General features: G+C 37.7%; 1 protein-coding gene across 4 annotated transcripts in view; it reads right to left on the bottom strand.

Annotated features, from left to right (window-relative positions):
• Positions 1 to 201: 201 nt before the first annotated feature.
• The window catches only part of LOC115239367 (zwei Ig domain protein zig-8-like), a 50864-nt gene continuing 23291 nt past the window's right edge, over positions 202 to 27774 (bottom strand). The window contains exons 3-7 of one of the 4 annotated variants that reach the window (XM_029813852.1): positions 25221 to 25387; positions 21855 to 22068; positions 5746 to 5873; positions 3644 to 3888; positions 202 to 3103 (exon numbers count right to left, since the gene is read on the bottom strand). In XM_029813852.1, coding sequence (XP_029669712.1) covers positions 2857 to 3103; positions 3644 to 3888; positions 5746 to 5873; positions 21855 to 22068; positions 25221 to 25387 — 1001 coding nt within the window. In that variant the 3' untranslated portion in view covers positions 202 to 2856. The remainder of the gene's footprint in view (positions 3104 to 3643; positions 3889 to 5745; positions 5874 to 21854; positions 22069 to 25220; positions 25388 to 27774) is intronic. The other 3 variants (XM_029813861.1, XM_029813871.1, XM_029813879.1) reach the window with 3 other exon arrangements.

Genomic DNA, 27774 nt, shown 5'->3' with positions numbered 1-27774 from the left:
AAGTATTAATTAAAATTGTTCTTTTAAAACGCGACGTCAGCGGTAATCAAGAGCAAAGAAAAACATGGTTAACGAGTAGCTGCGGAACATTAAGAAAAAAATCTGCAATTACCAAGCGACCCGATGTAAGAAATCACTTAATCACTTGATTATAGATACTTATCTATATAGCTAATATGTGTGTGGGTCTTTGATTCACGTTCATTCTGTACTTTAGAGTCAATTTTTCTCATTCTTTTATTAAATGCGTGCGCAAATAAAAATTTCCGACGCTGTCCGTTAAGTCGGTGAACATGTACAGATTTATGAAAAAGATTTCGATCCAGAAAGACGTCATAAGTAACACTTAATCTACGCTTTTTCAATTTTTTCTCCTTATCTATTTAGGCGCGTACATATATCAGCATCTATAAAAAACATATACACACATTGCACGTGAGATCCTCGAAATACACGAATTTCGGTGTCATTGTAAGTTAGATAAAAGACTGGCACCGATGCATTCTTATAATATTACATTTCTAACTCAGTATATACAGCAATTATAGGACCGTCCGTTTCGTATACACGTCGGCGTCAATTGCTAACGTGAATTATTCGCGATTGGACCAAAATCTGTTCCGATTACATGGTCCCATTGACAGAAGAAAGATCTTGGACGCTAATAGCGACAAGGATCGGGCATATCGAAACCGTTTCAGCGTTCTCGCGAGTGGTCCTGAAAAAGCGAGGTACATTTCCGGCGCAATAATACTGCCATACTCACGCCAAGACACGATGCAGTCCCCTTTACGGGCGGAAAGCGGAACAGTCTCGGGATCGTCTCGGCGCATCGTGTTCGAATCTCCGAGAGCTAATGCACTTTTGAACAATACGTTTTTACCGATAACCATAACAAGGACAAAATCCGTCTCGAAGTCGGGCATTATAAGTTCGGCGAATAAACCTTCCCTCTTTTTATAAATAAGTTGCGCCGCCGCGAGCCCGGAAAAGCCCGTTATATTTACGTATCTGCATGAAAATCCTGCGCCCCTTTCCGCCTCAATCCTTACTTCCGAAGTTTAATGAGTTTTCTCGTTTGATGTGTACAAGGCGCAAACGCAGCGCCTATTCGCCATATAATGCAGTATACATCGTGTGTTAAATTGTTCTCTCTCTTATTGATTATATTCCGAGGTTCAGTTTTTTCTAGCTTCTGAAGTAACATACTTATATAGTACAATTGTTATGTTGTAATATTTAGGACCATAAAATATTAAATTTATTAATTTTTTTATATAATATGAAACTAAGCTAGAGAGAGGAGAGAGAAAGAGAGAAAGAGCTTGTTAAAGGAAATTGAAATAAATAAAAGCAGCAGTTTAAAAAAAATTGAATTTTCTCAATAAATATTTTCTCAATAAATATTTCCGATATCCGCGCATATCCACGTAAGTGATGGTGATGGTATATATCATGTTTTAACTTCGTTGAAATAACTCACGCGTTTTCATCCCTGCGTTACATTTCTATCACATCTTATTATATATTTCAAATTTTAGAGCACCATCATAACGCAGCATAGCAGCTTTTTTAGATGTGTGTGTATTTATAATTAATAATATTCTGCTTGCATAAAAGCCTCCAGCTCGTCTCATGCGCGACAATCAATAATCCGATAACAAGATTACGTCGAGATATATATCCGAGACTAGTCGCAGCCGAGACATTGTTGACAGTCGCAACGGGTGGAACGTTCAGGCTACCGAGTGCATTCAATAATTGAATAACTGCAATAACGAAAACGCGACGTTCGTGTTCAAGGCTGTTAAGTGGAAATGGTAGACGCGCGATGATAAATTTTATTATAAATGAAATATCTCCGACATATTGCGTTTGGCAGTGCGTGTGTTCCTTCTATTTGATACATTAATAAACTCATCGCGTATTATCACGCAATTTTGCGTGATGATGTTACGTTCCTCTAATTATCCCAATCGTTTTTATTTTTCAGTTGTCGAAATTCGTGAAACATAGCGCGCAAAGAGAGGTTTTCTTTAGTCTTGCTTAATATCGGAAAATATCGCGTTCAACTTGGATTTCCTTGGATTAGTGTAATTTTCTCATTGTTGTTTCCTTCCTTAGCAAGTATCATTTCAGGAATGTGTTTGTTGGTTCGTTTTTAGGTCAAGCATTATATTAGTATGGCTATTCTCCGCCTTTGCAAAAAGGGTTTTTTTTTCGTAGACGATTTTTATTTTACAAAGTAAGGAGAAAGATTCCAGACGATGGAAACGGACTTGCGACTCGTCGCCGGACCAAAAAAAGACTTCGTACTTGTTTTCTTAGCGTGGTAAGATTCTAGACGTTGTTCTTTTTCGCAAAATGACAACGGCCTTGAAAGTACCGCGAGAGTTTCAATTTCGGCAAACCGACTAATCGTGTTAAGAAGTGTTGTAAAGTAACTTTTGCCTGTTGATTACGGGATAGAAAAATCGGTGAAAGAATGATTCAATGAATAATTAAGAAATTTCGTTGGATAATTCAACTTTCTTTCCTAATCGAAAATATTATTTTTCTTTAAATTTTTGTATCTTAACCTTCTAGGTATTAAGCTAGATTTTCGCCCTCATTTTTCAAAAAATATAATTATATCGTTTTATACACGATCACATAAAACGAAATATATATTCAGCGATTGTAATCGCATCGATCTATCATTTACTGATATATTCATCCTAATATTATCCGTTTCATCTTGCGTCTTCCAGATGACGACATAGCAATTGAATTTCTCGTATAGTAGATGCGTCAACCTGACACTCTAACAATGTAATGGGAGAGACGTCGTGACGCGAACCATGGGTGAGATTCGCGTTACTTTCGCAAGGCGGATGTGTCGAATGCGCGTCGCAGCGAGCTGAATTCCGGAAGACAAAACCGCGAAACAGACCCTCCGCCCGCTAGTTTCGTAGGAGTTAGACGACCGTGCTTAAGTTCGCGCGCATTCAACCCGGAGTGCATAGCGTCGGCTAGAATATCATCCAAAGAAGTAGGACGACCGGAAGCAACGTCGCGGCCATTCTGTCGCCGCTGCCGTGATGCATCGCTGCTGGGTGTTCTTCTGAAACAAACGCCACGCTATAATGTCGTTTCGCTCGAGCGGCTCTTAGCAGGTGGTATTTAAAGTGACGTTTCTCTCCGCATCGTTGAGAGCGAGGCTCTCGCTTTGGGGACAAAGCTATCGCCGTTCTATTCGACCGGTTACAAGCTAAGCATTTTTTATGAGACACCTTTCTTGTATCTTTGCTTGTGTCTCGAAAGAATGATTTGTTACGCGTCTAAACGGTCTATATTAGAGACCATTCTAAGATCATTTGATAGGGTGTTTCTTTCAGTGTCTATTAATATTACGTCAAACATGACAATCACAGGAAAAATAATTTTTGAGACATGATGCTAACTGTTGAATTATAAATATAATTTTCGCTAAAAATCCTATTTTACGTTATTTTTATTTTAAACAAATTTCTTGTAAATTTTTTGTCTTGCAATAGAAAGATAAAAGTCATCATAATTTATTGCTAAACTTCCAAACATGTCCATTTGTTCAACATTGCGGCATTTTAGTGAACTTGCTTCGGTTTTTTAAAGAACGTCTTACTTAAGAAAGAGTTTAAAAGAGTTGGGATGTTTGCACGTAGTCCCCGTTCTAAGCGAAATTGGCATTTTTCCGTTACCATCGACTATGTGGACCCGTACGCTGTTAGGACGAGTGTTATTGGGCGAGCACGTGTAAATGCCGGAGTCTCTGTCGATCGCCTTCTGAATGAGTAAACGGCTCGAAGTCACGGGCCCTTTTTCCGTTACCAGGCTGATGCCACCCCTCGGTGAGTCGAAGTTAATCGCCTGCGAAAGAAGGAGTATAAAAAGCACATCGGGTTACTTGCCTCTGACGTGACCAGCTGCGGATAAGGCCACTCTGTGGGAAAAGCTGAAGAAGGAACGTGTTAGCTGCAGTGACAGAAATCCTTTCCCAAGACTTTTTCTCTGAATACGAGAATATACTTATTTTATGACCTCTCCGCTTCAATATAAAAAAAAAAATACGTAGTTGTATCATACAATTATGATTATAAAAGTATCGAGAATATTTAAGATATTGACTCTTACACAATGCATACTTCATGTTTTATTGTGCTGTGGCCAAATTTTAATTTGGATATTTACAATAATTCTCTTTAAGCAAGAGAATATTTTACACATTAATTATATTGAGAAGATTTGTAGAACTCAACAAGAAGATTAAGAATTCTCTTTTGAAATTATGTGTATTGTTGCTGTTTTCTACCTGCTTCGTGAAATATAATACAAAATGCATCATTGTAAGATTTTTATTTTTAAATATGTCTAATCTTATAACAGAAGATATTTAATGAATAAAAAAAATTGATAATTAATGAAAGCCAAATTACACAAACTATATATGGTTATTTTAATAAGATTTAGAAAAGAATTTGTTACGTTATTGAATTAATTAGGTTTAATTAATACTATTAAAGATTGCGCGCATTATAATTATATATATAAGTATAAGATAGACATATACATTCATATATTGATGAAAAGATATTAATGATGATTTTAAAGAGATTTATTACTATAATTACAAAATATTTTAAAATAAGTATTATAAATCTGGATTAAAATTAAAATTGAAATAAACATCTAGATTGAATAACTTGAATAAAAGGCATTAATGTATGATAAATAAATGAGAAATTTCAATTAATGCTAAAATGATATTACAACTTCTATTTTGCAATTTTTCTTTCTCTATATAATTCGACAACTATCGTTGAAGATGATTGCCGTGAATAATTGCAATGTAAGTACGAATAATTAGTCGATTCAGAAGTTAATTACTTGTTCGTGAAAGAAGACAGAGATAAGAGTCGTTTCGTCTGTCCCTGACGTGACTAGATGGAATTCAAAGCACTTTGCGGAAAGAGGCAAAAGTGGAGCGACTGTAGGTGTCTTTCTTGAGTGGCAGAAAGCATTTCGAGACAAGTTTTCGGAAAATACAACTTAAAGTGACGTCTCGGTTATTTCAGTTATATGCGCGTTTGCAAAAATAAATGCGAGGACTTTTAAACTAAAATGTATAAAACTAACGTAACATCGCGAGGTATTTGCTTGTTTGTAGTTTACGTGCGCGATTTAAAATATACACGAGGAACTTTTGCGTTGCTTTTAAATAAATGATTTGTCTCATGGCGTTGAAAGAGAAACCCTGTTATTCAATGGAAATACTTGTATATTGTCGCAGACAAAAATAGCTGTTTCACTCTACGAATAAAATGAATATTATCCTGAACAAACAAATCCTTTAATTGTAATTCCATTGCACATTGTTTAAACCGAAATACATCACCTTGTCGAAATACGGGAAAAAGCAAACCGTTGTCGTCGTCTTCCATAAATATCGTACGCTCAAAGAAACTAAAGCGTGCTACCAGCTATAATCGATATACGTGTCAGACCGACGAAAACACGGACTTTTTTTTAACGACCACGAGAAACATGAAAAATGTTTTTGTTTGTGTTGATGTCTGTTCACCAACTAGCATCGGTTACGAAATTCTGATGAATTTCAGTTGAAACCTCTCTCATGACGCGAGTTTTAGATTTGACAGCAACATGACAAGTGATTTTCAGCAAGTGACTGGAACTTCACTCGCAGGTCATAGGTCAAGATCCGCTTACCTGGTCGTTGTGACTCCAAATTATCGTCGACGGGGGTTCGGGCGCGTATCTTACATAGCATGTTAAGTTTATCGTACTGTCCTTGTTGATGAACAGATCTGGACCGCCGGCTATTTCTGTTACAGGCTCTGCAATGAAACAGGATGGCATGTACAATATTTTTAATTTTTCCTAGAGGTTTTTGTATTTCTAAAATGGTCTTATATGTTGTTTTACTTATGTTGTGAATATTCATTGATTTTATTGCAAACAAGGAATGTTCGTGATGGAGATTTACTAATATTTCTTTTCGAAGCACACTCTAGCAGAAACCAACAGCTGAATATAAATTTTGTTGTTGTTACGAGATTGTTTCTTTTACCATACACGTATTTTCTGTTCCGTATTTTTTCAAGAGCGATCTAAAGAAGAGAAAAAAATTGCGGAAATAAAATGCAATAACCGTGCAAAAGAGTGGTCGCTCGGCATTATATTCACATTATTACGCGGAAAACAGGTTCCACCGTAAGAAGTACCGATGGAATCAATTCCGGATGACTGGGAGTTTCTATTCGAGAAATTCCCTTTATATGCGATCTCGAGAAAAAATCATTGAACGAGATGTACGGATTCCTTTCAAGTGTCCCATTCTCAAACCGGTTAGAATTACCCGATATATCGATATCTCTACCCGCCATGGCCGTATCTCGAGGCGTTAAGAGAGCCCGTTTAATTTCCGCGGAAGTAATACCGCGCGGTACTGCGTGTCTGGAATTTTTGTCCCGTCGTTCCGTAAGAATCAACGAGCGAAAAACGTAGCGTCGATGTGTTTCTTCTTTATCCCGTCCTTCCCGCGCCCCGCCATTAAATCTTGTTGCTGGAAATACCTACCTCGGCGAATCTCCGCTTCCGCGGTACACAGGATCGTTACAGTCCGTCGGCCGAGATTCTCCGAGTTTCTCGGATTCCCATTGGTGGATCTCAATTATCTGACAAACCAGTTTCGAGACTTCCTCTGCCGTTTGCTGACCGACTTGCGAGCAGGCGGTCTGCGGCGGCACAGGGAGATCTTCATTTCCTCCCCGGGAATGCCAAAACCAACGCGAACATCGTCGGCGGCGATAGCTTATTACTGTTTCATAAACGAGTTCCTTTTGTTGCTCGCATTACCGGCATTTATTCTCACGGAGCTACCCGATTATTTAACTTCTTAATGAAGTAAAACATGAATGAATTAAGCGGTTGCGTCGTGAAGAGATTCGGAGTATTTCTCACCGTATTATTATCGTGGCGCGTTATTCCGTGTAATAACATTTTGCAACACGTGTATCGTTCGAAGGCTTACCGAGTTAAACGTAGTTTGCAAGTTTACGATACAGGGCGTTGTTAAATGAAATAGCTTGTACAACATCCATTTTGGAGTCATATGCGTTTACATCGCCAGGCTGCTTCCTCCGTTTTCTTCAATTATTTCTGTCGAAAATCTTGATTTTTCGTTTGAAATTTTAGAGCAAGCGATATCCTTCATATTTTTCAATATGTCCCAGATAAATCCTCTTAAGATGTCGGTTTTCTCATTAAACAAGATCGTTCCTTGCATTCTTCAGCTTTGCGAGTTTACCAACGACAATTTCAAAACGTAATTTTCTTTTCAGCACATTGCTCGTAAAGGCTTTGGCGGAGTGTCGTCGCCACTTGACAAAGTTGCGGGTCGCAGAGACCACGTATTCTCCTTGATTTCGTCGTCTGACAATCAGAGAGAGAGAGTAAGAGAAAGAGAGAGAGTAAGAGAAAGAGAGAGAGAGAGAGAGAGAGAGAGAGAGAGAGAGGGAGAGAGAGAGAGAGAGAAAGATAGCACAAACGTCGTTAAGATACGACGTTAACGAGAATACGAGGAGTTCATCGTTAGCTGTTAAGAGAAAAAGGTTTTTGCGACGCTAATGCTAACGTTGTTACGCTAAAATGGAGATCCTACGGTGTTCTGGAATTCTCGTTGACGCGCTGCTCGAGTGCAGGACAGTCGTAGTCGAGCATATTTGTCAGTGGACACTGCTTGCGAAAGAGCTTTATTTCCTTTCCAGAGATACGTCCCTGGACGATTCGGCGAATGCTTCTTGCGAGCATTCCTTAAAGAGAGATGCAGGACATCGTTCGTTTTACAATTTGCTGCAGATATCTCGAGAATTCAACGACTCTTCACAAACGATAGCGCCTATTAAGAGAAACGATCAGTTATTTCGACAGTTCACATAGTCCAGCTGAATTGATGGAATTCGACCATCGATCTTCGTTCTTCGATTATCATCAAACTATTTGTGACAAAGAAGACAGACACGTGAATCATTTTCACTAGTGTTCGTTTAGTTGCCAATTTTCGAAACACGTGTATAACCATAGACAATCGAAATATATTAAATGCAGTTGTATTTGCAATTTTGCTTCTTAACAAGTTTTTTATTTTTATAAAATTGATATTTTATATTGAATATTTTCAGGATTCTATACATATAGAGAATCTTAAAAAAAAATTTTAAAGCAGTCAATGTAGATTTAGTAATAATAATCACATTATAATTTAGCCATAATATAATAATCATTGTCACTACATTTGCAACAAAATTACATTGACATTTTTTTAGTCTGTTTTTCTTCATTTTTCTAAGAAACAATCCAAGCACAATCGCGCCAGTTTATTGGCACAAATATTCAGGGCGTTATGCATAGGATATATGTTATATTCGATTTCGAGAACGCTCTTAAGTTTAAGTACTCTCGGCATCCTTTTGCTCTGCTCGCGGATATCTGCGAGCTATTCCGACGGAATATTCCGAAATTTCGGAAAAATGTAAATCGGATCGGCTCGCTCATTTTTAACCGAGTCATCGATCCATCTTTGACCGATCGCTGCGTTGTTTCACTTTTGAATGAAAGGTAGAGATAAATCGAGGGAAGACCACACGCGCGTACGCTGACCGCGACTTCGTCCGTAATTGAATCATCACTCCGCCGTGTTGCCCGCAAAAAATCTAACAAGCATGGGAGATAGTAAACGCTCTCTCTCTGCGAAATACGTTCAGATAAGAACGAGGGTTTCCCCTCCCGAAAGAAAATTGCGGGTCATCCGATACTACTATCGCTCCTGTATCGTTACCAGATGGCTTGTTTCACATCAAATAAAAAAAAGGGGTCGTTCCGTTTTGTGATTCAACGGAGATCAACATATGATACGCACTTTTTGATGTGATTTAAGGGTATTATTATCGTTGCTGCATTGTTTTAAATAAATTGCATGTATTATTTCACAGACTATACTGTTTACTATAATTCTTGCGTTCATTTTCTTCAATAATAATCTTCTCGGCGTAAAACACAAATGGTCGATTAGTTACATCGGCAATGAAGCAACTGCATTTCAGGAATACAGTCGCGGATCATTTTTCGTATTTCACTCGATCATTCACTCGAGACTGATGTCCATACGTTTGTAATGATCAAGGACATTAATCTGACAGACATACGCAGCTGACGGTATATCGAGGGATAAGTTAGCGGCGGGACAGGTCCGGTACGAGTGTGTGCGATTATTGAATGTATTACTGCCGGCGACATGAAGGGAGAGGGAAGGAGAAAGCAGCAAAGGAAGGGTGAGAGAGAGATAGAGTGAGTGAGAAAGAGGGAGAAGGGACAGAGAAACAGAGAGAGAGAGAAACAAAGAGAGGAGGCAGAACAATCGCAGTAACACGAACTATGGACCTATATGTTACGCGCCATATCGTCAGGAGCGAGAGTCGCCGCTGCATTCCTACGCCGATAATGATCTTTCATTCGCGCCATTGCCGATAGAAATTGATTGCGCTCGAATGCAGCGATCAATGGCGGCCGCGTGGACACCGTCCGGAATGTCATGTGTCCAGATATACAGTGTACGTATGTATGACACGCGTGCATATCCGACGTCATGTCATACTGATTGCGCATCACTCGCCAGTATGTCACCGACGGACCGTTGCGTGCGATTGCGCCCGATAGACGCGTCATTTACGGAAGGATAAAACGACGATAAGGGAATATATGATACATCGCGGTCCGAATGCGGTGAAGTAAATAATTGTTCGGGAGATTACGCTGCAGTTGCATAAGTTTAGTTGCATTTCCCTCTTATACATGTGTGTGTGTGTGTGTGTATGGCATTATTTTTATATCATAATTTTATCCGATACTTGCAATCGAGATCTCTCTTTACAGACAAATTACTATTAAGTTTGATAGATAATATACTATCAAGTTTAATAGAGATAAGTTACTATATTATATTCCAAACACGTACATATTTTACGGATTAATGTTTTATCGACGATGAGATAACTCGACACTTCCGTCTTAGTCGTTGGATACTAACGCGTTGGATCAGAATGCGTTTTCGAACATGAACCAAGATGCTCACCTGCATTACGATACTCCCCGTGGCAAGCGCCACGCTTATAAGGGAACTACCGCTCAACTACCGAACAAGAGCCATTTACACAAAAGGCGATGGTAATGGCGAGATTCTTAACTAGAATAGCTGCTTCAAGTTTCGGCCCCCGGGAGAAAAGCTGCTCGAGTATCTATACCCTAATAATGCGTTGTTACTGGCACTTACTTAAGCGCACTTGCGATCATTAGGGATTCTAATTACTTTCGTAGCTGCCAATTTGACTCGGGAATGATCACGTTATCGTGGCAAGAATGGAACAATTCTAACAGTTGCGTCCTTAGAAAAAAGCGTATATTTGTGTCTGAGAATTAAAAGTCTTGTAATTGATTTTAGTACTATGAATAATTTTTTTTATTTGCTTTAAAATTTCTAAAAGGTATGCGATTTAATTTTGTTTTATATATTCTCAAACTTCACATTGATTTTTCATTATAATACTAATATATCTTATTAAATAAAGACAATATTTGAATTACGATACATCCTATGTACCTAGTAGGTACGATTCAATTTTACAGAGAAAAACTTTTATCACGTACATTTTCATCGATTGGAGAGATATGCAGCCCCAAGAATCACATTTGTACGATCATGCTGCATTGCGTCCATAAATGCTTTTTACAGACGTCTTTATCGGCAATTTACTTGAGCAAAACCAAACGAGCAATGGAACTGATCGGGCGATACGTTTCGCGGTACACATCGAACCTCCTCGACCGCGAAAACAATCCCGACGGGAACGTTCGATAAAAGCTCGCGGTTATTTTGAAACCGCGATCAGCTAACAAACCCAGGAAGCGTTATACCCGACTGTGACGACGGACGTACCGATTTTATCGTCCGCGATAATCCCGCAGAATAGCGTTTTCCAGGTTGCGAGCAGACCCCCGGCAATCCGCGCGCGGCTTACAATGGTGTCCGGCACGGCCGGCCAGGCATTACTTTCCTCAAATTCTCAATATGACATCCTTTATTTCAGCTAAACCGACCGGAAGGAGCTTGGCCACCGGCCAGAATCGGAAATCATTCGGCGCGATATTGAGCTAACGAAACTTTATTCTGGCCGTACGGCACCTCCGCTCGACCGTTAATCCTACTCTATTTTCTAGGAAACTTCTATCCGCCATTGCACCGCTACAAATGTACAGGCGATGATGAGAGGATTATCGAAACCGGATTAAGCAATGCTTCCCTAGAAATTGCCTCATCGTTATACGCATAAGGGTAACCGGCGCGATCATTGAACGTTATGGTTTGTCGGCAGATAACGGAATTTATTTTATCGATTCTCAATTCTAGCTGTAATTACAGGGAAAATATTTAATTATTAGATAAATTTTGAGCAATTTTTAAGACTTTAATGTATTATATTGTAAAATGATATAAAATTTGTTATCGCTATAGTACAGGAGTTACTGCTAAATAATTTATTATAATTAATATCAAAGAATATCATTTGAATTATGAATTGTATGTAAACAATATATGTAATAATTGTAATATTTATATAATATCATATATTATTCTATATATAAATATTATAAATACATAGCAGTAACATATATATAACATTATCTCTTGTGTACTATAACAATAATATTAACATTTATGCATTTTTGATTACTATGTTAAATAATGAAAATTAGTAATGGTTGTAGTAACGGTTAAATAATAAAGATTAGAATACAAGATGTGTTTATCTATGTATGCATATTCAACTAATTTATTTACAAAATAATTTTAATAAATACTAATCGTATTTATTTTATAATGCGCCAGTTTTATTTTACTTTCTCTTAATCTTTTTTGTCCATTCATACTTATCGGTGACTTAAATCTATATTTTAATTCATTTAAAACAAAATGACATGAGATTAATCTTTAAATACTATTTCATCACGTAATAGAATAATTTTCTATATGCCTCAATCCGGAGTCATTGTACATAAATATTAAACTATCTGATCTTTCAAGAGATTGAAATATAATAATTCTTAATAAATCTTAAGAAATATTGCATTGAGAGATTCGAACCGCCATATATAATAGCGAACCATCCCGTGTGTCGTCGTGTTATTATCTTCCAAGACATGATCGCCAAGTATCAAAAGAAAACGTAATTATTTCCTACAAACAATTTTAGCTATTATCAGTTTGCGCGATTACATATCTCTTTCTCTCAGTATTAACGATTCGTAAGCGGATAACAGCAATAGCTATTTAACTAAACAGATATATCGCGCGACTTATTCATTTGAAGTAGAAATCGAAGCGATAAGAGAAAATGGGAATTTAAATATTTATTTTATCGTAATATTTACGAGCAGCAATTATTCCTTTAAAGATGCATGTTGACTGAATATATATTATGCATCGTGCACATTTATCTCACCGATATATAATTTGTCATTATCGTTTGCAGATTAAAAGAGCGAAGTAATAGAAGAATCGCTCTGCGTCGAATAATTCAAATAACAGAAAATAAAATTGATATATGTATAGAGCGTGAAATATAGTTTATAGTTTCTTTAGAATAGTTTAGAGGAATGAAAAAGATCAGAGCGTGAAAATATCATTGTCTGTGTAAGGATTATGTTGCCTTTAGTGCAATAAAAGTGTCATCGGTATTATCATTGCGGCACAGACCGCTGCCAAATAGTTTTCGCGCTGTGATATATTCCCATCCACGGGATATTCGAAATAGTTCAACGCGGTTATTACGCGAGGATGAATTTTCCTCCGCACAGAGGTGCGATTTACGGCTTATGGATTTGACCGCCTATTTTATCATAATATAACGGTTCCTGAAAAATTGATATTGGCAAATGTGTCGTTTTAATACAACTATGTGACGAGTTTATTTGAAAATTTGATATAAAAAAAAAAAAGTTAGGGGATCTTGAGAATTTTATTTTTAACATTTACATATCAAGCATTCGTTTTTGTTTATCGTCGCACTATGTGACTATATTTTGCAGATATATTCGATGTTTAAATTTACCTTTAGTACTTAAAACTATACGCGTTGGCTTAACAATGGCCTGACGATGGAGAAACCAAATTAAACAATGTTCTAAAAATTGCACCGCTATTTTACCTCTATAACGATAACAGATATTCTCGATTCTTCTGGATCGTCGTATAAGCTTTTATCGTTATGACTTTCCTGGAGTTAGAAATGTGGAATTTCACATTTCGTAAAAATTTCGAACGAAAATATGTGAAATCCATTCGGCGACGATGCAATTTTGGAACGAGTAATAGTTTATACTTCATGTAATATTACCGAGTCTATAATTCACATAAAAGTTGCGCTGTATGAACTGACAAGTTATTTTTGTGTCTGAAGTTTCAGAAATGAGTTCTGCTTTTCCGTAAACGCATCGATCATTCGTATCTATCGTCTTGTATGATAGATAGTTATCCATTTTAATGTAAGTGTGTTCATCTCTGATTTCCTCGCATTCTTGCGATATTTGTGTCTGAATGCACGAAGAAACGGCGAAAACAGGATTATGCAATGTTTCCCTCTATATATATATATATACACATACATATAACAATTAGAAGAATCTTCCTACACATTCTATTATCGTTAAAGCGATTATAAGTAATCTCTACTGTAATTTTCAAAAAAATCTTGTAAGTATTACGATAACTTACAAACTAGCTTATTAATTAAAGTCTAATAAAGACAAAATCTAAATTAATGAAACTGACATGGAAAAACAAGTTGGGCTATGATTCAATTGCGTAACGGTGAGAAAAGTTCGAATATAATAAGGGTTGTCAATAGGATGGGAGCGAATCGACTGCTCTTGGAGCGAGAAATTACCAGCTACAGTCAATGTAGAATCGCTAGCAGTCGACTTTTAATTAGTTTCGAACTTACGAGCCGGAAAAAAGAGCGATATTCAAGCGGTAGGTCGACGACACGGATGCCGATGGGCAAGCAATTAAATCGCGGTTGATTCTTCCCCGGTTCTCGTCGCCTTTATTTCGCAATCACACACATCACCGTGTTGTCGATACAACCTGGCGAAAGCGAGATGTGTATCGCGCCCCGGGCGATTTATTAGTAATACGCGACACGAAAACGTCATAGCGCCGAATTAACGAGGCACTGTTGAAAATAATTTAAAACCTTTAATTTCAATGACTATATAAGTTGACCGAACTCCCGACAAGCTCGTGCAAAGCGGCCTGTAATTACAAAGTACAGGCCGACCGGATCATCATGATAACAATACTTGGGCCTCGGCTCTCTTACCAGCATGGCATTGTAATTACGGCCCGTTGTTTAAGTGGACCGTGCTATTTTTGCGCGTGAACGAAATACAAGCGTCCGATATCGTGTTCGATGTGTGTGAGATACGATACGGCGGTTTTCATAACGACTCCTTTAACCCCGCGAAATTACCGGTGAATATTTTATAATGTTACGCAACATAGAGAGAGACATGCATTTTTCATCGCGCATTAATTACCGTTTAAACATGCATTAGCGCGACAAGCTACCGCTCATTCGAAATTCTAACTGAAACAAAATATTTATTGACGTTTATCACGCTCTAACGCGTATTTAATCAGTAATGAAATGAAACTATGACGTTCTGCATCATAATATCCTTTTTTACAATATACGTATTTATACGCTCATTCTATCACAAAACTCGCGTCTGGCAACCTGTCAAGATCCTTATTAATATTTATGAGAAAATATCGCGAGATATCGCGCAATTCCCAGCAAAACTCCAAAGCATTTTCAATCCGGCGTGGAGCGTTCGCGCGTAGAGCGCAGCATCCAGGATAAAGGTTTGACACCAGCAAAAGCGTGACATAAACCACAAGAATTCAATAAACACGATTTTATCGTCGCGACAAGAATTACCTTACGCCACGCGTTCATCGATGCGCTCGTCTCTGAACGCTGAAATTGAAATAAATGGGTAATTGAAATAAATGCGTACTTTGTGGTAAACCGTACGAGAACAATATTTGGAACGAAATTTATATCTCTTACTAGAGTTGAGAGTCGCGGTAACGCAAACAAACAAACTAGTACAAACGAGCGGTAAAGCTAACTAGTATTTCGCCAAAAGGAAAGCAGGAGTGATCGTCGTTCCTGTTCCTAGGAGAGTTTTCCTAGCAACATGAGAAAATCCTCTTTTGTTTTAATTAATATACATACTTTAACGTGTCATACACTGGACTAGTTAAGAAGCGACAATGTCGATCCTGAGATTAAATATGAAATATTTCCGTGCTACATCGGGGCGTCCCTGCATTCTCTATTCAGTATCATCTATTAAATTTTGCAAATATCTCCATTTATCCAAAATTTCATAACCATCTTTCGAGTCGAATCTCCGATGGACTCGCGATTACCGTTCGCTGTACAATGCTCGAATATAGATCTCCAGGATTATCTTGATCCAGTTTTCTCCAAGAACCACCACACTCGTATATATTTCATTTCCTAATCCGGCCGTATGATTTGCACAAGGTTCCACTTCGGGCCTGTATGCACGAAGGATTTCTAGCGGTAGTTTGACCCACCGGCAGCTACGCGACCGGAGCGTCCCAAAACCCTGACAAATTGAATATACTACTTCGTCACCGACGAAGCACCAACCATATTTGCATTGTCGGCCGGCGTGGATGGCATTAATTCGCTAGCGGGCAGAGAGTGGAACAAAGTTTCTGAGACGTAAACTAAACTGAGTTCTCGCTCATCGAATTGAATACTCGCCGAGACAAGTATTATGTACGAGCGTCATTTAAGCCAGGTGAGCTCCCCGCATTTATTATTATTCGCTACTAGTGATATACATTCTTTATGGATCGTTTCTCACTGTAGTCGTTGGTTAAGCATCCTCTTCGAGTTGAAGAGTTTTCTTCGTCCGGGACGCGTACCGCCCGCCAGAAATATTGAAGTTGCAGCTGCACGACGCGAGGATATAACTGCGTTTATTTCTCTACCGAGTTTCATGCGACAGCGCTTCATGATAATCTTGGTAATCGCGCCTCTTAATGGACGGTGGCGGATAAATTTGCGTTTAATGGATTCTCCGGCACCTCTTTAATTTTCAAAGGACCCTCGCATACTCGGGCGCTGCAATTTCTAGCACTTATCGCTACGCGATAAATGCACGAACGCGCGACGGTCTCTCAACGTTTTCAGAACTCGGTGGCTGTACGGTAGAAACTTAGTAAAGAAATATACTCAATTATTACCGCGCGTTACAGTTATTAATACCACTTGCTGGAATTACGACGATGATGAGTTTAATGCGCTCTATTTTTTATCATCGCAACGTCGCGAGCATTGGTCCATTTCACAAATGTTCAAAATTACGCGTAACAAAGTATGCTGTTAATTAATTTAACCAATGTACATTCGTTATCTTTAATATATTAATATGTTTTCGTCATAAAATATTGAAGCATTTTTATCAGTATGCCTGGTCTCACGATATGTATCCGCGCATGTACGCGATAATATGATAATGCGCGCTTTCGGCCGAAAAGACATTAGTTTGCGCGAAAACTAATTAGCAAACGCTAATTAGCTGCCTAATGTCCCGGCTAGCCGGGCCACTCGGTAATGGTTAAGGAACTTCCGCACGCTAGAGGTAACGTAAATTCGTTATGCTGCATCTGCATGGTTTAACTTTCGATGCACGTTTGCGACAAACGAAAACTACGGACTGCCCGCTAGTCTCGCCGAGACCTTCCTCCACATTTCGAAACTCCTTTTTCTCTTACTTCCTCTAACGTCAATGAGAAACGACTTGACCGAGTACGTGACGGCCGCGAAATTGATTCACGGCGAAAGTGCTATATTGCCTCGCCGGTGCCGAGAGAAGAAGGTGAACGCAACGTCCAAACTTGGATAAAAGTCGAAACGAGAGACGATGCTCGATGTATCATTGCCCCTGAGTTGTATAGCGCAGAAAAAGAATAGTGCAATTGTTTGGTGAAATTTTCGAAATTTTATGACTTTTGTACAGGACTTTAAGCAAAATAGATGTTATTTCGTTTCCATTCTTGACGATAGTTGGTAGTATTTTCGTCTCGAATTATTTGAATTATTTTCACTTCTGAAGCGTATGAACGCTAAAAGACGCGCAATAGTAGACTGGAAGCTCATGATAAAAATAGTACCTCTAATTAAATTCAAGCTCCGCGAAAAGAGAAAGAATTAAATAGAAGACTCTACAATATGTTGAGTGACTCGCGAAAATGACTGCGGCCAGGAAAATACTTCAAGTAGAATAAATTAAATTAAAAAGGCTTACGAAGAATTACATATTTTATCCTACGATAAAATAAATAATCGATCATATATTAATGATGATTTGTTACGAATCATTGATTGTAATTAACTTTGAATTATCACACGCTACAGACCTCGCAATTGATTAAGAACCATTTAGAAAAATCGCCAAAGGAAAAGCTCAAAAGAAAAGGAGATGAAAACAATCGTATTAATGAGCGAGATGTGTCGACAATAGACGAACGATAGACGTTGCAGTGACTCTTGATGTAAATGATTCATTCATTAAGCCTTTCGCCGGCGCGTTCGTTGCAAGATGGCAGTCGTTCAATCGACGTAACGAGAGCAAATTGCAAACACTGCGACACTCGTCTCTCCTCTTTCGCAAAATGAACATCCCACTCTGTTCAAGTCGATACTTGACGACGATTTAATTAGAATTAGACCGGATCTGGATGTAAATAACTCATTTATGGATCGGGCAAATTATTAAAGCTATTTTAGCAAAAGCACTGCTCGTAGTATTTTGTGTCAAGTGTCTGTGTTTGGTCATTAAACGATCTTGCGGTCTAATAGAAAGAACTCGAAAGAAAAGAGAAAGAGAGAGAGAGAAGGAAAGAAGCAAATGAAAAGATAAAACTTTCATGTCTTTTATTGCCCTTCTAGATGGCAATGAAATGAAGCGCGGAAAAAAAAAACAAAAAATAGAGAGGAAGATAAAGAAGAACAGTGACTCCGAGATAAAAGGAAGATAATACCACTGCGAAAAAGGTGGTCGGCAACAAAGACGACTTTCTGGCTGTTAACATCGATAAACGGCACAACGCTCGCATCCGTAACGAACCATTTCCTGCCTAGATACGGAGATACGGAGAGCCTGTTCAGCATATAGATCATCATGCGACCGATAACGATAACAGAAATGATAGAAGCGGGCGCGCTCGCGCTCGCATGTAATTAAAGGAGATTGTCAAAATGAACAAATATCGTCTTCTTCTCATGCTATTAAGAAGATTCAAGTTAAAGATCGAACTCTAGGAACAATGTTGAGAAAAATTGATATTACTAATCGAAAAGACAGGATCGCATTTCAGTGTTCGGAATTGATTATTTTCAGAAATAATTTAAAGAATAATTATTTTGTAAATTTTGTATAAAAATATTATTTTTTCTGAAATTGTGTTTCAATTCTATTAAAAAATTACAATAACGAAATATGCAAAATAAATATGCGCGTGATTTTATTGTTTTGTGAAAATAACTTAGATCGCGCCGTAAAATATTGATGTAAGCACGATTGGAATTTTCTTGAATTTTTCGACAAGCATTCGCAGTCTTCGACACGGTCTTTACCCATTGCCTCTCACGGTAAACGTCGAACCGTTTAAAAATCGAGCTTTCAAGTCAAACGACGTAGCTTTCGACGACATCAATCGCGACAGAGAAGCATCGACGCGATCCGGAGGGCGAAAAGGGAAAGAAAGACGAAGCACTTAAAAAAGACTCGCGAAAAGGAAGCGAGATCGGTCCCTTTTCAGGCAGTCGGTGCGAATCGCGATGAAACGGCGAACGAGCGCAATGTTGAAGAAGAATCGTTCGCTCCCGGAAAGGCTCAATTTGTCCCCACAATTTCACGGACATCGCGTGCCAAGAATGCCGCTGAAAGGTCGACTATTGTTTTTCGATCCGCCCCGCGTCGTCTGGTTCGCTTGGCGTCTTTATTAAATGGACGAAGACAGAGTAAGAGCTTTATCGCGTCACCTCGATCAATCAGTCGAACGCAATATATCCTTCTTTTTGGATCATATTATTGCCGTTATATTGCAGACGTATCCTATGTTTAAATATTTATATGTGCAGAAACTAGTGTGGATAATTAAGCAGTTACTCCTGGCTATCCTGCGATTAACTTTAGATGTTATTTTCTCGAGATTAATAGAGATAATGAGAGAAATTACAGAATTGACCGGGAAACTGCGGAAACTTAAAAAAACTCTTTTTTATTTGAGAAATATCAGAGAGAGAGCTTTCAATTTTCTCGGATTTTAAAATAATATGGCTATCCAAAAAAAAAAAAAAAAAAAAAAAAAAAAGAAAAATGAAAATTATCTGTTTTTGTTGAATTCGCCTTTTGAGTTTGATGTTATGTAAAGTGTACAATTAACATCATTGTTGTTAAATCACGAAATACTGTTGAAAAAGTTAGAAAAAACGAAAAATATTTTTCTACAAAAGTTGGAAAACACTGAAAATTTGAGGGAATAAGAAAATGACAAGCTTGGACTGACGAGGAGAAGAGAAGAAACTAGAGAAGCATTGTGATGGATGGTAGATAGACACAAGAAGAAAGTACATTGGCAAAGTAGCCATCGATTCGTCTCTCTTGAGTCCACCCTCTTTTCTCAGGGAAAAGACTTCATTAGCCTGGCGATAATTGGACACTTTCGTGACTCGTGTTCGTGAAACGCTCGTTGGTCTCTGACAACGTTTTCCCTCGAAGACCAATCGCGAACTTTCTAACTTGAGGTTTGACGAACCAAAAAAATCTTGATCAAGAATTTCGGCAGATTTATTTCATACCTATCAAAGAGAATCAGATGTTACAGAAAAAATGTTCATTATTTAATTTGTCCATCATTCACACAAAACGCGAAAATATTGATCATTTCTTTGTTAAATTGAATCGTTTTTTAAACAACTTTTTTACTCTTTCATATAGTATTTTCATATTTTCGTATTTTCATATTTTCATATAGTATTTACTCTTTCCGATAGTACCTTAATCGCAAAACATAAACTCTTTGTGATATTCTAAAATTTTTCAAAATAAACATTTTCCGGTTTTATTCAAGAAATTATTTTGCATAATTACTTTTTTAATATTTTAATAAAAAGAAATCTCTTTGGAGAAAGAGAGAATGTAAATTCCATTCTTTTCGAAAAAGTTCCATCTAGAAAATTAATATATAACGCATGTATGAATAAAATAGTTTTTATCTGCTTTTTCTCATCATATATATATATATATTATAGTATTTTCATATTTTCATATTTTCGTATTTTCATATTTTCATATAGTATTTACTCTTTCCGATAGTACCTTAATCGCAAAACATAAACTCTTTGTGATATTCTAAAATTTTTCAAAATAAACATTTTCCGGTTTTATTCAAGAAATTATTTTGCATAATTACTTTTTTAATATTTTAATAAAAAGAAATCTCTTTGGAGAAAGAGAGAATGTAAATTCCATTCTTTTCGAAAAAGTTCCATCTAGAAAATTAATATATAACGCATGTATGAATAAAATAGTTTTTATCTGCTTTTTCTCATCATATATATATATATATATATATATATCCCAAAACGTACATTCTTCTTTTTACGAATTGTAAAACTTTTACTTTTCTCGCATGTTACGCACGCATGAGTGCGATTGTTCGATCTCATAGATCGTGGACAATGTCCACGTTCGACTGTTACACGCGTCGCTAGTAATTTTTCTCGGAGCAACTTTCCCGCATTGATTTATAATTCTTTCGATCGTCTGGCGGTTCCCACGAGGCCTACTAACTTGTAACTTCCGCCGCGTGCCACGGCCTTTTACTCTTTTCACCACTTAAAATGGCTAGCAAAGTTTGAATCAAAAGTTACGAGATTCTGCGTTTTTTTTTCCCCGACCACTTTCACGTCGTTTGAATTATTCAGATATGACTGGTCTCGATGAGAAAAACTCACAACGGTCGTCGCAATATATTAGATTAATAATGATAAATTTATAGATACGCGTAGAATGGAACACGGATTTCTAAATCGCGAAATTAAATAAAATAGCTATTCGGAGATTTTGCAAGCCTTTATCAATAATGTATGCGTTTGATCTTCGATACGTAATTTAATTTCTTCGATGCTTTTTTAGATTTCTCGATCTATGCTAGAGACGTTTATAATCATGTAATTAAATTATTTTAACCATTTTAGAGATATTCCTATCGCTGGGAGATGATGCAAGAATATTATATCATTTGCATAAATTATTTAAAGAAAATTAAATCAATTTTTTTTTTGCAAATGCAGGAAATACTTTAGGCAAATTAATAATATCCTTTTTTACTTATTGGTGTTCTTCTTTTTATTTGCACAAATATCTAATGATATAGTCATTATTTAATCAGTGTTTATCATGAATATTAGTTTAGCGCAGCCAGCAATTTTACACTAAAACGTTATTTAAAATTTATTCTGACGATAAATGAGTCACTATATTCATCAAAACAGATAACCGCTGAATTACGATGCAAATTCTCATACATCTCTATTATCGTTGAAATTAACGCTCGTTCTGGCATTTTCTATAATGCAGTCATGACTTACCAACTATAATGAGGTGAACAGGATGACCGATGGGCGGAGTGGTAGATATTTGGCACTCGTAGATACCAGAATCCTTTCGCTGTGGATATCGTATTATGAGGATCCATTCATCTGTATGGAGTTTATTATGCATCGCCTCGAAACGCTGATCGCTCGTGTAAGTGTAAGTACCAACTGTCAGCAAATGGATATCACGATGCCTTATCCACGAAATCTAAAACAAGTAATGAACCACATGGATTTTTAATTAATACCTTTAAAAATACTTCATCTTCAAAATATAATATCATTTTAGATTCTTTTGTACCGTCACAAAAGTACAGAAGCAACTGTAATAATTACGGATATGTTATTATTACATACGTACATATTACAGTATCTAACAACAGATTAGCAAAAATATGTCGGGATTTCTACAATCTAAATGCAGAAATCTTGAGTTACCGCGAGGCGCGCGCGTATTGCTAACTATCATCGCTCCTCGCGCCCTGTTGCTCGTAAGATTGGACGATAAAACTTTATACTCTCCCTTTTCTAGCCCCGAGAAATTTACGAGTGCAGTAGATTTGCCACAGCTGGAATACTTCATGTCTTTGTTTAATGCTATATAACCCCATGATGTATGACTACAATCTCCGCGCGTAACGACGACTCCCGTACTTTGCTATTATTTATAAGCGAATAGGCACGGCAAATTAGTCTATTTAGCTGTTACTAGAAGTTATAAAAGACATTACACGCTTAATCGTATGAAAAACATGTGAAATATAGTAATTACATAATTTAAAAATGATTAAATTATATTAAATTAAACTATTAACAATTCTGTCAAAATATATCTGAGAGTGTCGATCTCTACGAGATTATGTCGTTAGAGCGATCCGATAACGATAACACGGACGAACTTTATACGAGTAAAGGAGAGTGCAAAGTGACATTTGCCAAGTTCGGATGATGCTGGAAAGTTCTCGAAGCCGTTAATTAGAGCAGAATCCAACCGATGATTCGGAGCTGTCATAACATCCATAATCAGTGCAATTCCCTCACGTGTCGGAAATTGCGCCGTAACGACGAACCCGGCACTTTAATAACTTCAATGGTTTTTCCTAATACTATCATTTAACACATTACACAAGTCTTCAAACTGTGCACGTAGTTCGGGCATATCTATGCGATTTTAATGAGAACCATAGTAATATTCATTAAACCGTACCTGCTGTAATATCTCCCAATGGTTAAACCGGAAACAATATCGTCTGATTTTCGCATCGCGAGAGATATCCAGCATTTATTTATGCAAAACTAACCAGGGAAGCAGATAATTTCAGTTCTAGTTAATTAACCTTATCTCTGTAAATTCATATTATTGTATACTAATTTGTGTAATTCATTTAATATTTAGTATAATATAACTTTGTCTAAATATCTGCATTCAAAATGTTTCAGAGGGTCATTCCCGTTCATTAATGTTATCTACGTGATGTAAGTGAATGTCTATCCTTTTCAATATATAGAGACTCGGTTAAAGCTTTATTAATTTAATTAATACTTATGGAAACGGCGTGTAATGATACTTTCCACGCTGCATTGTAATATGTCGCCCGATAAATCATCGCGGTGTTGATCGAATCTAGGTCGAAACTCACGATGCGCATTTGCGCTTGAATATAATCGGAAATATAAACTGCAAGAGCCCCCGGTTTAATACGATTATTGCTTGAATGTTCCGATGTTGCAGTTAATATGCTTTCCGCAAAAAGAAACACAATCGTCTATCCGGTTGCCGGTGTTTCGTGAGGAAACTTTTTCTCGTAATAAAATGTACAATACGCGTTTGCGCGCGCACGTGCATGAGAAAGAGAAGAACACGGCTTCGGTAAAAATATGCGAATAGATAAAATCCATGAACACACCGTGGCTGTGCCATAACGGCGATTGCTGCTCCTCCTTTCTCGAATCTTTTTGCATACGCGCGGAACCGACTTTTTCAGAGTTAATATCATCTCTAAAGTGGCGCTTATTCTTGCCACTTCTCTCTTCGTGGCAAACCGCCGCCGCTGCCGCGATGCTACTTTTTTCACGTAACTTCATCGTTTTCGACTTCTTCATATCCTAGCGTTTCCATACGAGTTAGGAGACTCGTGTAATTTCATCCAACCGAGCAACCGCAATTCCACCGACATTCCCTCGCGACACTAATTCATGCGCGTTTATATGTGTGCGTGTGTATAGATGCGCCCGCATATATTTCAGCAGTAAAGGCGTGATATTAATATGATATCGTATCGTTAATGTCACCCATTTAATAAAACGTGCAATTGAAACTCGTATTACTTTTTTAATATATTAACTTGCGCGCTCGCATCTTTACAGATAAAATCACGATATTGAAATATATTAGTCGTTACACACGTAGCTGCGGCTAACATAAATGCAAAGATCAAGCTTTGCATAGAGATGAGCCCCGGGATTAAAACTCCGAACCGAGCCCGTCTTTGAAGACGTAGTCTGACAAAGATCGCCCTTTTCTACTTAACCGCTGCGATAATCCTCAAATAGTGCCACAAACCGTTGATATTCGAAGTCGAGGACACCCGAAGATCCTAGAGTGGAAGATAAATGCTCCGAGGATCTTGTCCGTCCTCAAATTAATTTACCGACCTACTAGAAGCCACTGATTTAACCGCGAAAGCGAAAAAATTTGTCCTACTGCGCGAATGACGAAGCCGGCTTAACTTAATTAACGATGAAAGTCCAAGACAAATTTGAAATCCTGATGTTTGCAGTATTACGGGAATTGCAGCGATAATTACATAACTGAAATAATAGAGCAGATGTTTTGTTTCTAGTTAATTCGCGAGAGATTCCGCTGTTTCCTCGTTCTCTTTTTTTGTGTCAACAAATTGCGATGTAAACAACATCATTCGCAACATTCGTTATATCTTCGTCCTGTAATCTACCGGTTAACTTCGCAAACGGGAGATACAGTTTGCTCGGCATCTCGATAATGTTGTCGATGCTACCCACCTCCGCGTTCCCGAATCTCTTGCATTAATTCGGGCAAGCCTATCTCGCGTTGCTCGCGGCGTGTCAGTGGTTGTGTTCACCTGCCGATATCCCGTGTCGAAATTTGAGTTGCTACTTGTAAGGCTTAAGATTTGCTCTCTGAGAGAAACGTAATTATGTGGTAAGCAGTAATTCCAATATGCTGTGACAGGATGTGCAATTTATCGCATCAATTCCGATTGTAATTATATTATTTGATTGTGTGTCTTCAATTTGTTCTTCTTTCACACCTCACTCTCCGCATTATAATGTTATACAAGATATAGTATTCATAAAAAAGAAAATTTATTTTAGACTCACCGTTCTATTTCCGAGATTCTTTACTCTGCACCCCAGTTCAACAGTATCTCCGGCCAAGCCAGTGATGCTGGAGGACATTGTGGTATCGAAGTATGGACCAATTTCCGGCGTTATGCGTTCTTGGAAGGTATTCACCATGGAAACATGTGACTCGTACGCGATGCCTTCTGAAAAGATCATTTCGATTTTCTCACAAGTATAATGGCGACATTCTCATAAAAATTTCTCGCGCATGCAAAGATAGATACAAAATTATATTTCAAATATATATAAATAAGACGATTAAAAATGATGCATTATATAATTTTTTCTAAATCCTGGTCTATCTTATATCAATTTATCTTATCTATCATTTCGCGAGAGATACATCTTTCTAGGCGAAAAAAAAAAGAAACAATTAGACTTTGGCAGAAAGAAATGCGTTTGCCTGTTATATTTATATAATTTGTACTAAAAATTTTAAATGAAGAAACACGGAATGATGCAGTCAAGACTGTGCGATTCTTGTAACAAAGTTTCAAAAGTATGTGTATACCGTCGACTAACTCGTACATATCTCGTCCCATACTGCGGCAAATGTAATCTCGCGTCTGGCTGGATACGTCTCTCGCGTTCGCGGATCGCGAGAGTGTACCGAGCACACAATCGCGGGAATGCATACGTGCGTGGACGAGCGAAGTCATGTCTATTTACATGGAAGATGTTAGTAGCTTACGTACCGCGTCTGCTGATTACTATTCGAATCACGATCTCCCTGGATAGAGATAGTTCGATGGCATCGCGAACTGCCGATCGAGAGAACGCGCTTTAAAGTGAATTTTAGCTGACTCCGGCGAATCAATAAGCGTCGCATCGACCTGTCCTTTCGGATGTGCTAGTCTCAAAAATTCACTCCCAAAAATTCACGCTCCAATAATCCGCGAGATATGATTTAACGGAACTTGCAACTCATATAACGTCGCTTATATAATGTGAACCTCTATATTAACTCAATTTTTTTGAATTACAAACACAATTTTATCGTATACGAAACTAGCAGAATCATATATTTAAGATTTATTAAGCCAATCACAGTTCGTATTTAATTAATATTTGATATTTTTGCTTTTCTGATGTTATGTTTAAATTATGTAAATAATCTATGTTTGTATGCAAACGGTTAGTGAGATATCAAATTAGGGGATATCCAGCAAATATAAATTCCAACGAATTTATTCGAGGAAAGCAGGGGTTAAGAGGGTTTATTTCCAATCTACGTTTCGTCGTGTCGCTATCCTATTACCGCGGAGCGCTTTAAATATGTCGTAGAGGCGGGCGCGTTTCACGTTCGCGTTGTTCACGGCGGAACGATCTTTTTCACTCGGCACAGCAACAGTTTAATCGGCTCGGTGTCTCGTACCTTAATGCAATATACGTTGCGCGCGGCTGTTAAAACGTTAATAAACGATACGGTCGGTTGAAAGCACTTTCTTCTGTCGGAACGAGCACCGTGTCCAACTTTGATAAAGTGATAACGATTCTACGCGCTGTATCTTCTAGGCCGTGGCGGAGAGAGAGAGAGAGAGAGAAAGAGAGAGGCAGAAATGAGTTTTGCGAGATGAAAGGCCCAACTGAACAGAGGAGGCCGAACGGGGCACCCTCGTCTAAGCTATTTACTGTAATAAGCTTGGCGAGCCCTCAAGAGAAGATCCTACGAAACTCGCAAATTAACCCCTTCCATTTCTATGTTACTTGGCAAAAGCTGGGGTTTAGCAAGCAGCTGAATTATTCGAATCCCTCTTGCCATTTCGAGATGCTATAAAAGTATTTTCACTTGTATATATCTTTCCGAAGCTAAAGAGCTTTTCGGTATCCTTGTTTCCAACGCGAAGATCATCTTTTAAACAGTTCTCTACTTTTATGATAAAAGATTAAATTATATTAATAAAAATTAATGCAAAATTTTATGTTATATTGTATAATAATAATTATATATGATAATTAGTCTCCTTTCTCTCTCTTTTTTTATGATCTTAGAATATAATAGATAACAATATATGTATTCTAATATTTAAAATAATCCAAAAAATATTAAGTTTCAGCAAGAATATCTTGATAATCATTTAGATAAATGCATTCTTATAAATTGTTATTGCCTGCATTTTGCACACTTTCACGAAATGTGGCACTACGCATTACCGAATCCTCCCGCGTCACTGTAACATAAGATCATTTTGATCTTCCAATTTGTCGGAGAGAAAAATTAAAGAGCGCTGAAATATCAAATGAAAACGTTGGCTCAAGGATATCTCGCATTGAAGAGTTTGGAAACGCCATTTGTCCTGGACCATTGTATGCATACATATTCTCGAAAAAATACCGATAAACTGCGCGAGGAAAATCGCGGAGGGCACTTCCCAGCCGGAAAAATCGCGCTTAATCGGCGGAATAATATTCGCGCCGTTGTTCAAACAACCGGAACTCTCGGTTGAAACGGGGACGAATAAAAGGGAAAAATGGTCGAGTGGAAAATAAAATGGGTGCCCCCGTGCCCTTTAAGACACAGAAGGGAAAG

This window comes from Formica exsecta, unplaced genomic scaffold (assembly GCF_003651465.1).
Source record: "Formica exsecta isolate Colony F162 unplaced genomic scaffold, ASM365146v1 scaffold116, whole genome shotgun sequence".
NCBI lineage: Eukaryota > Metazoa > Arthropoda > Insecta > Hymenoptera > Formicidae > Formica > Formica exsecta.
The sequence above is the reverse complement of the archived record's forward strand: the minus strand, read 5'-3'. Positions and strand labels throughout refer to the sequence as shown.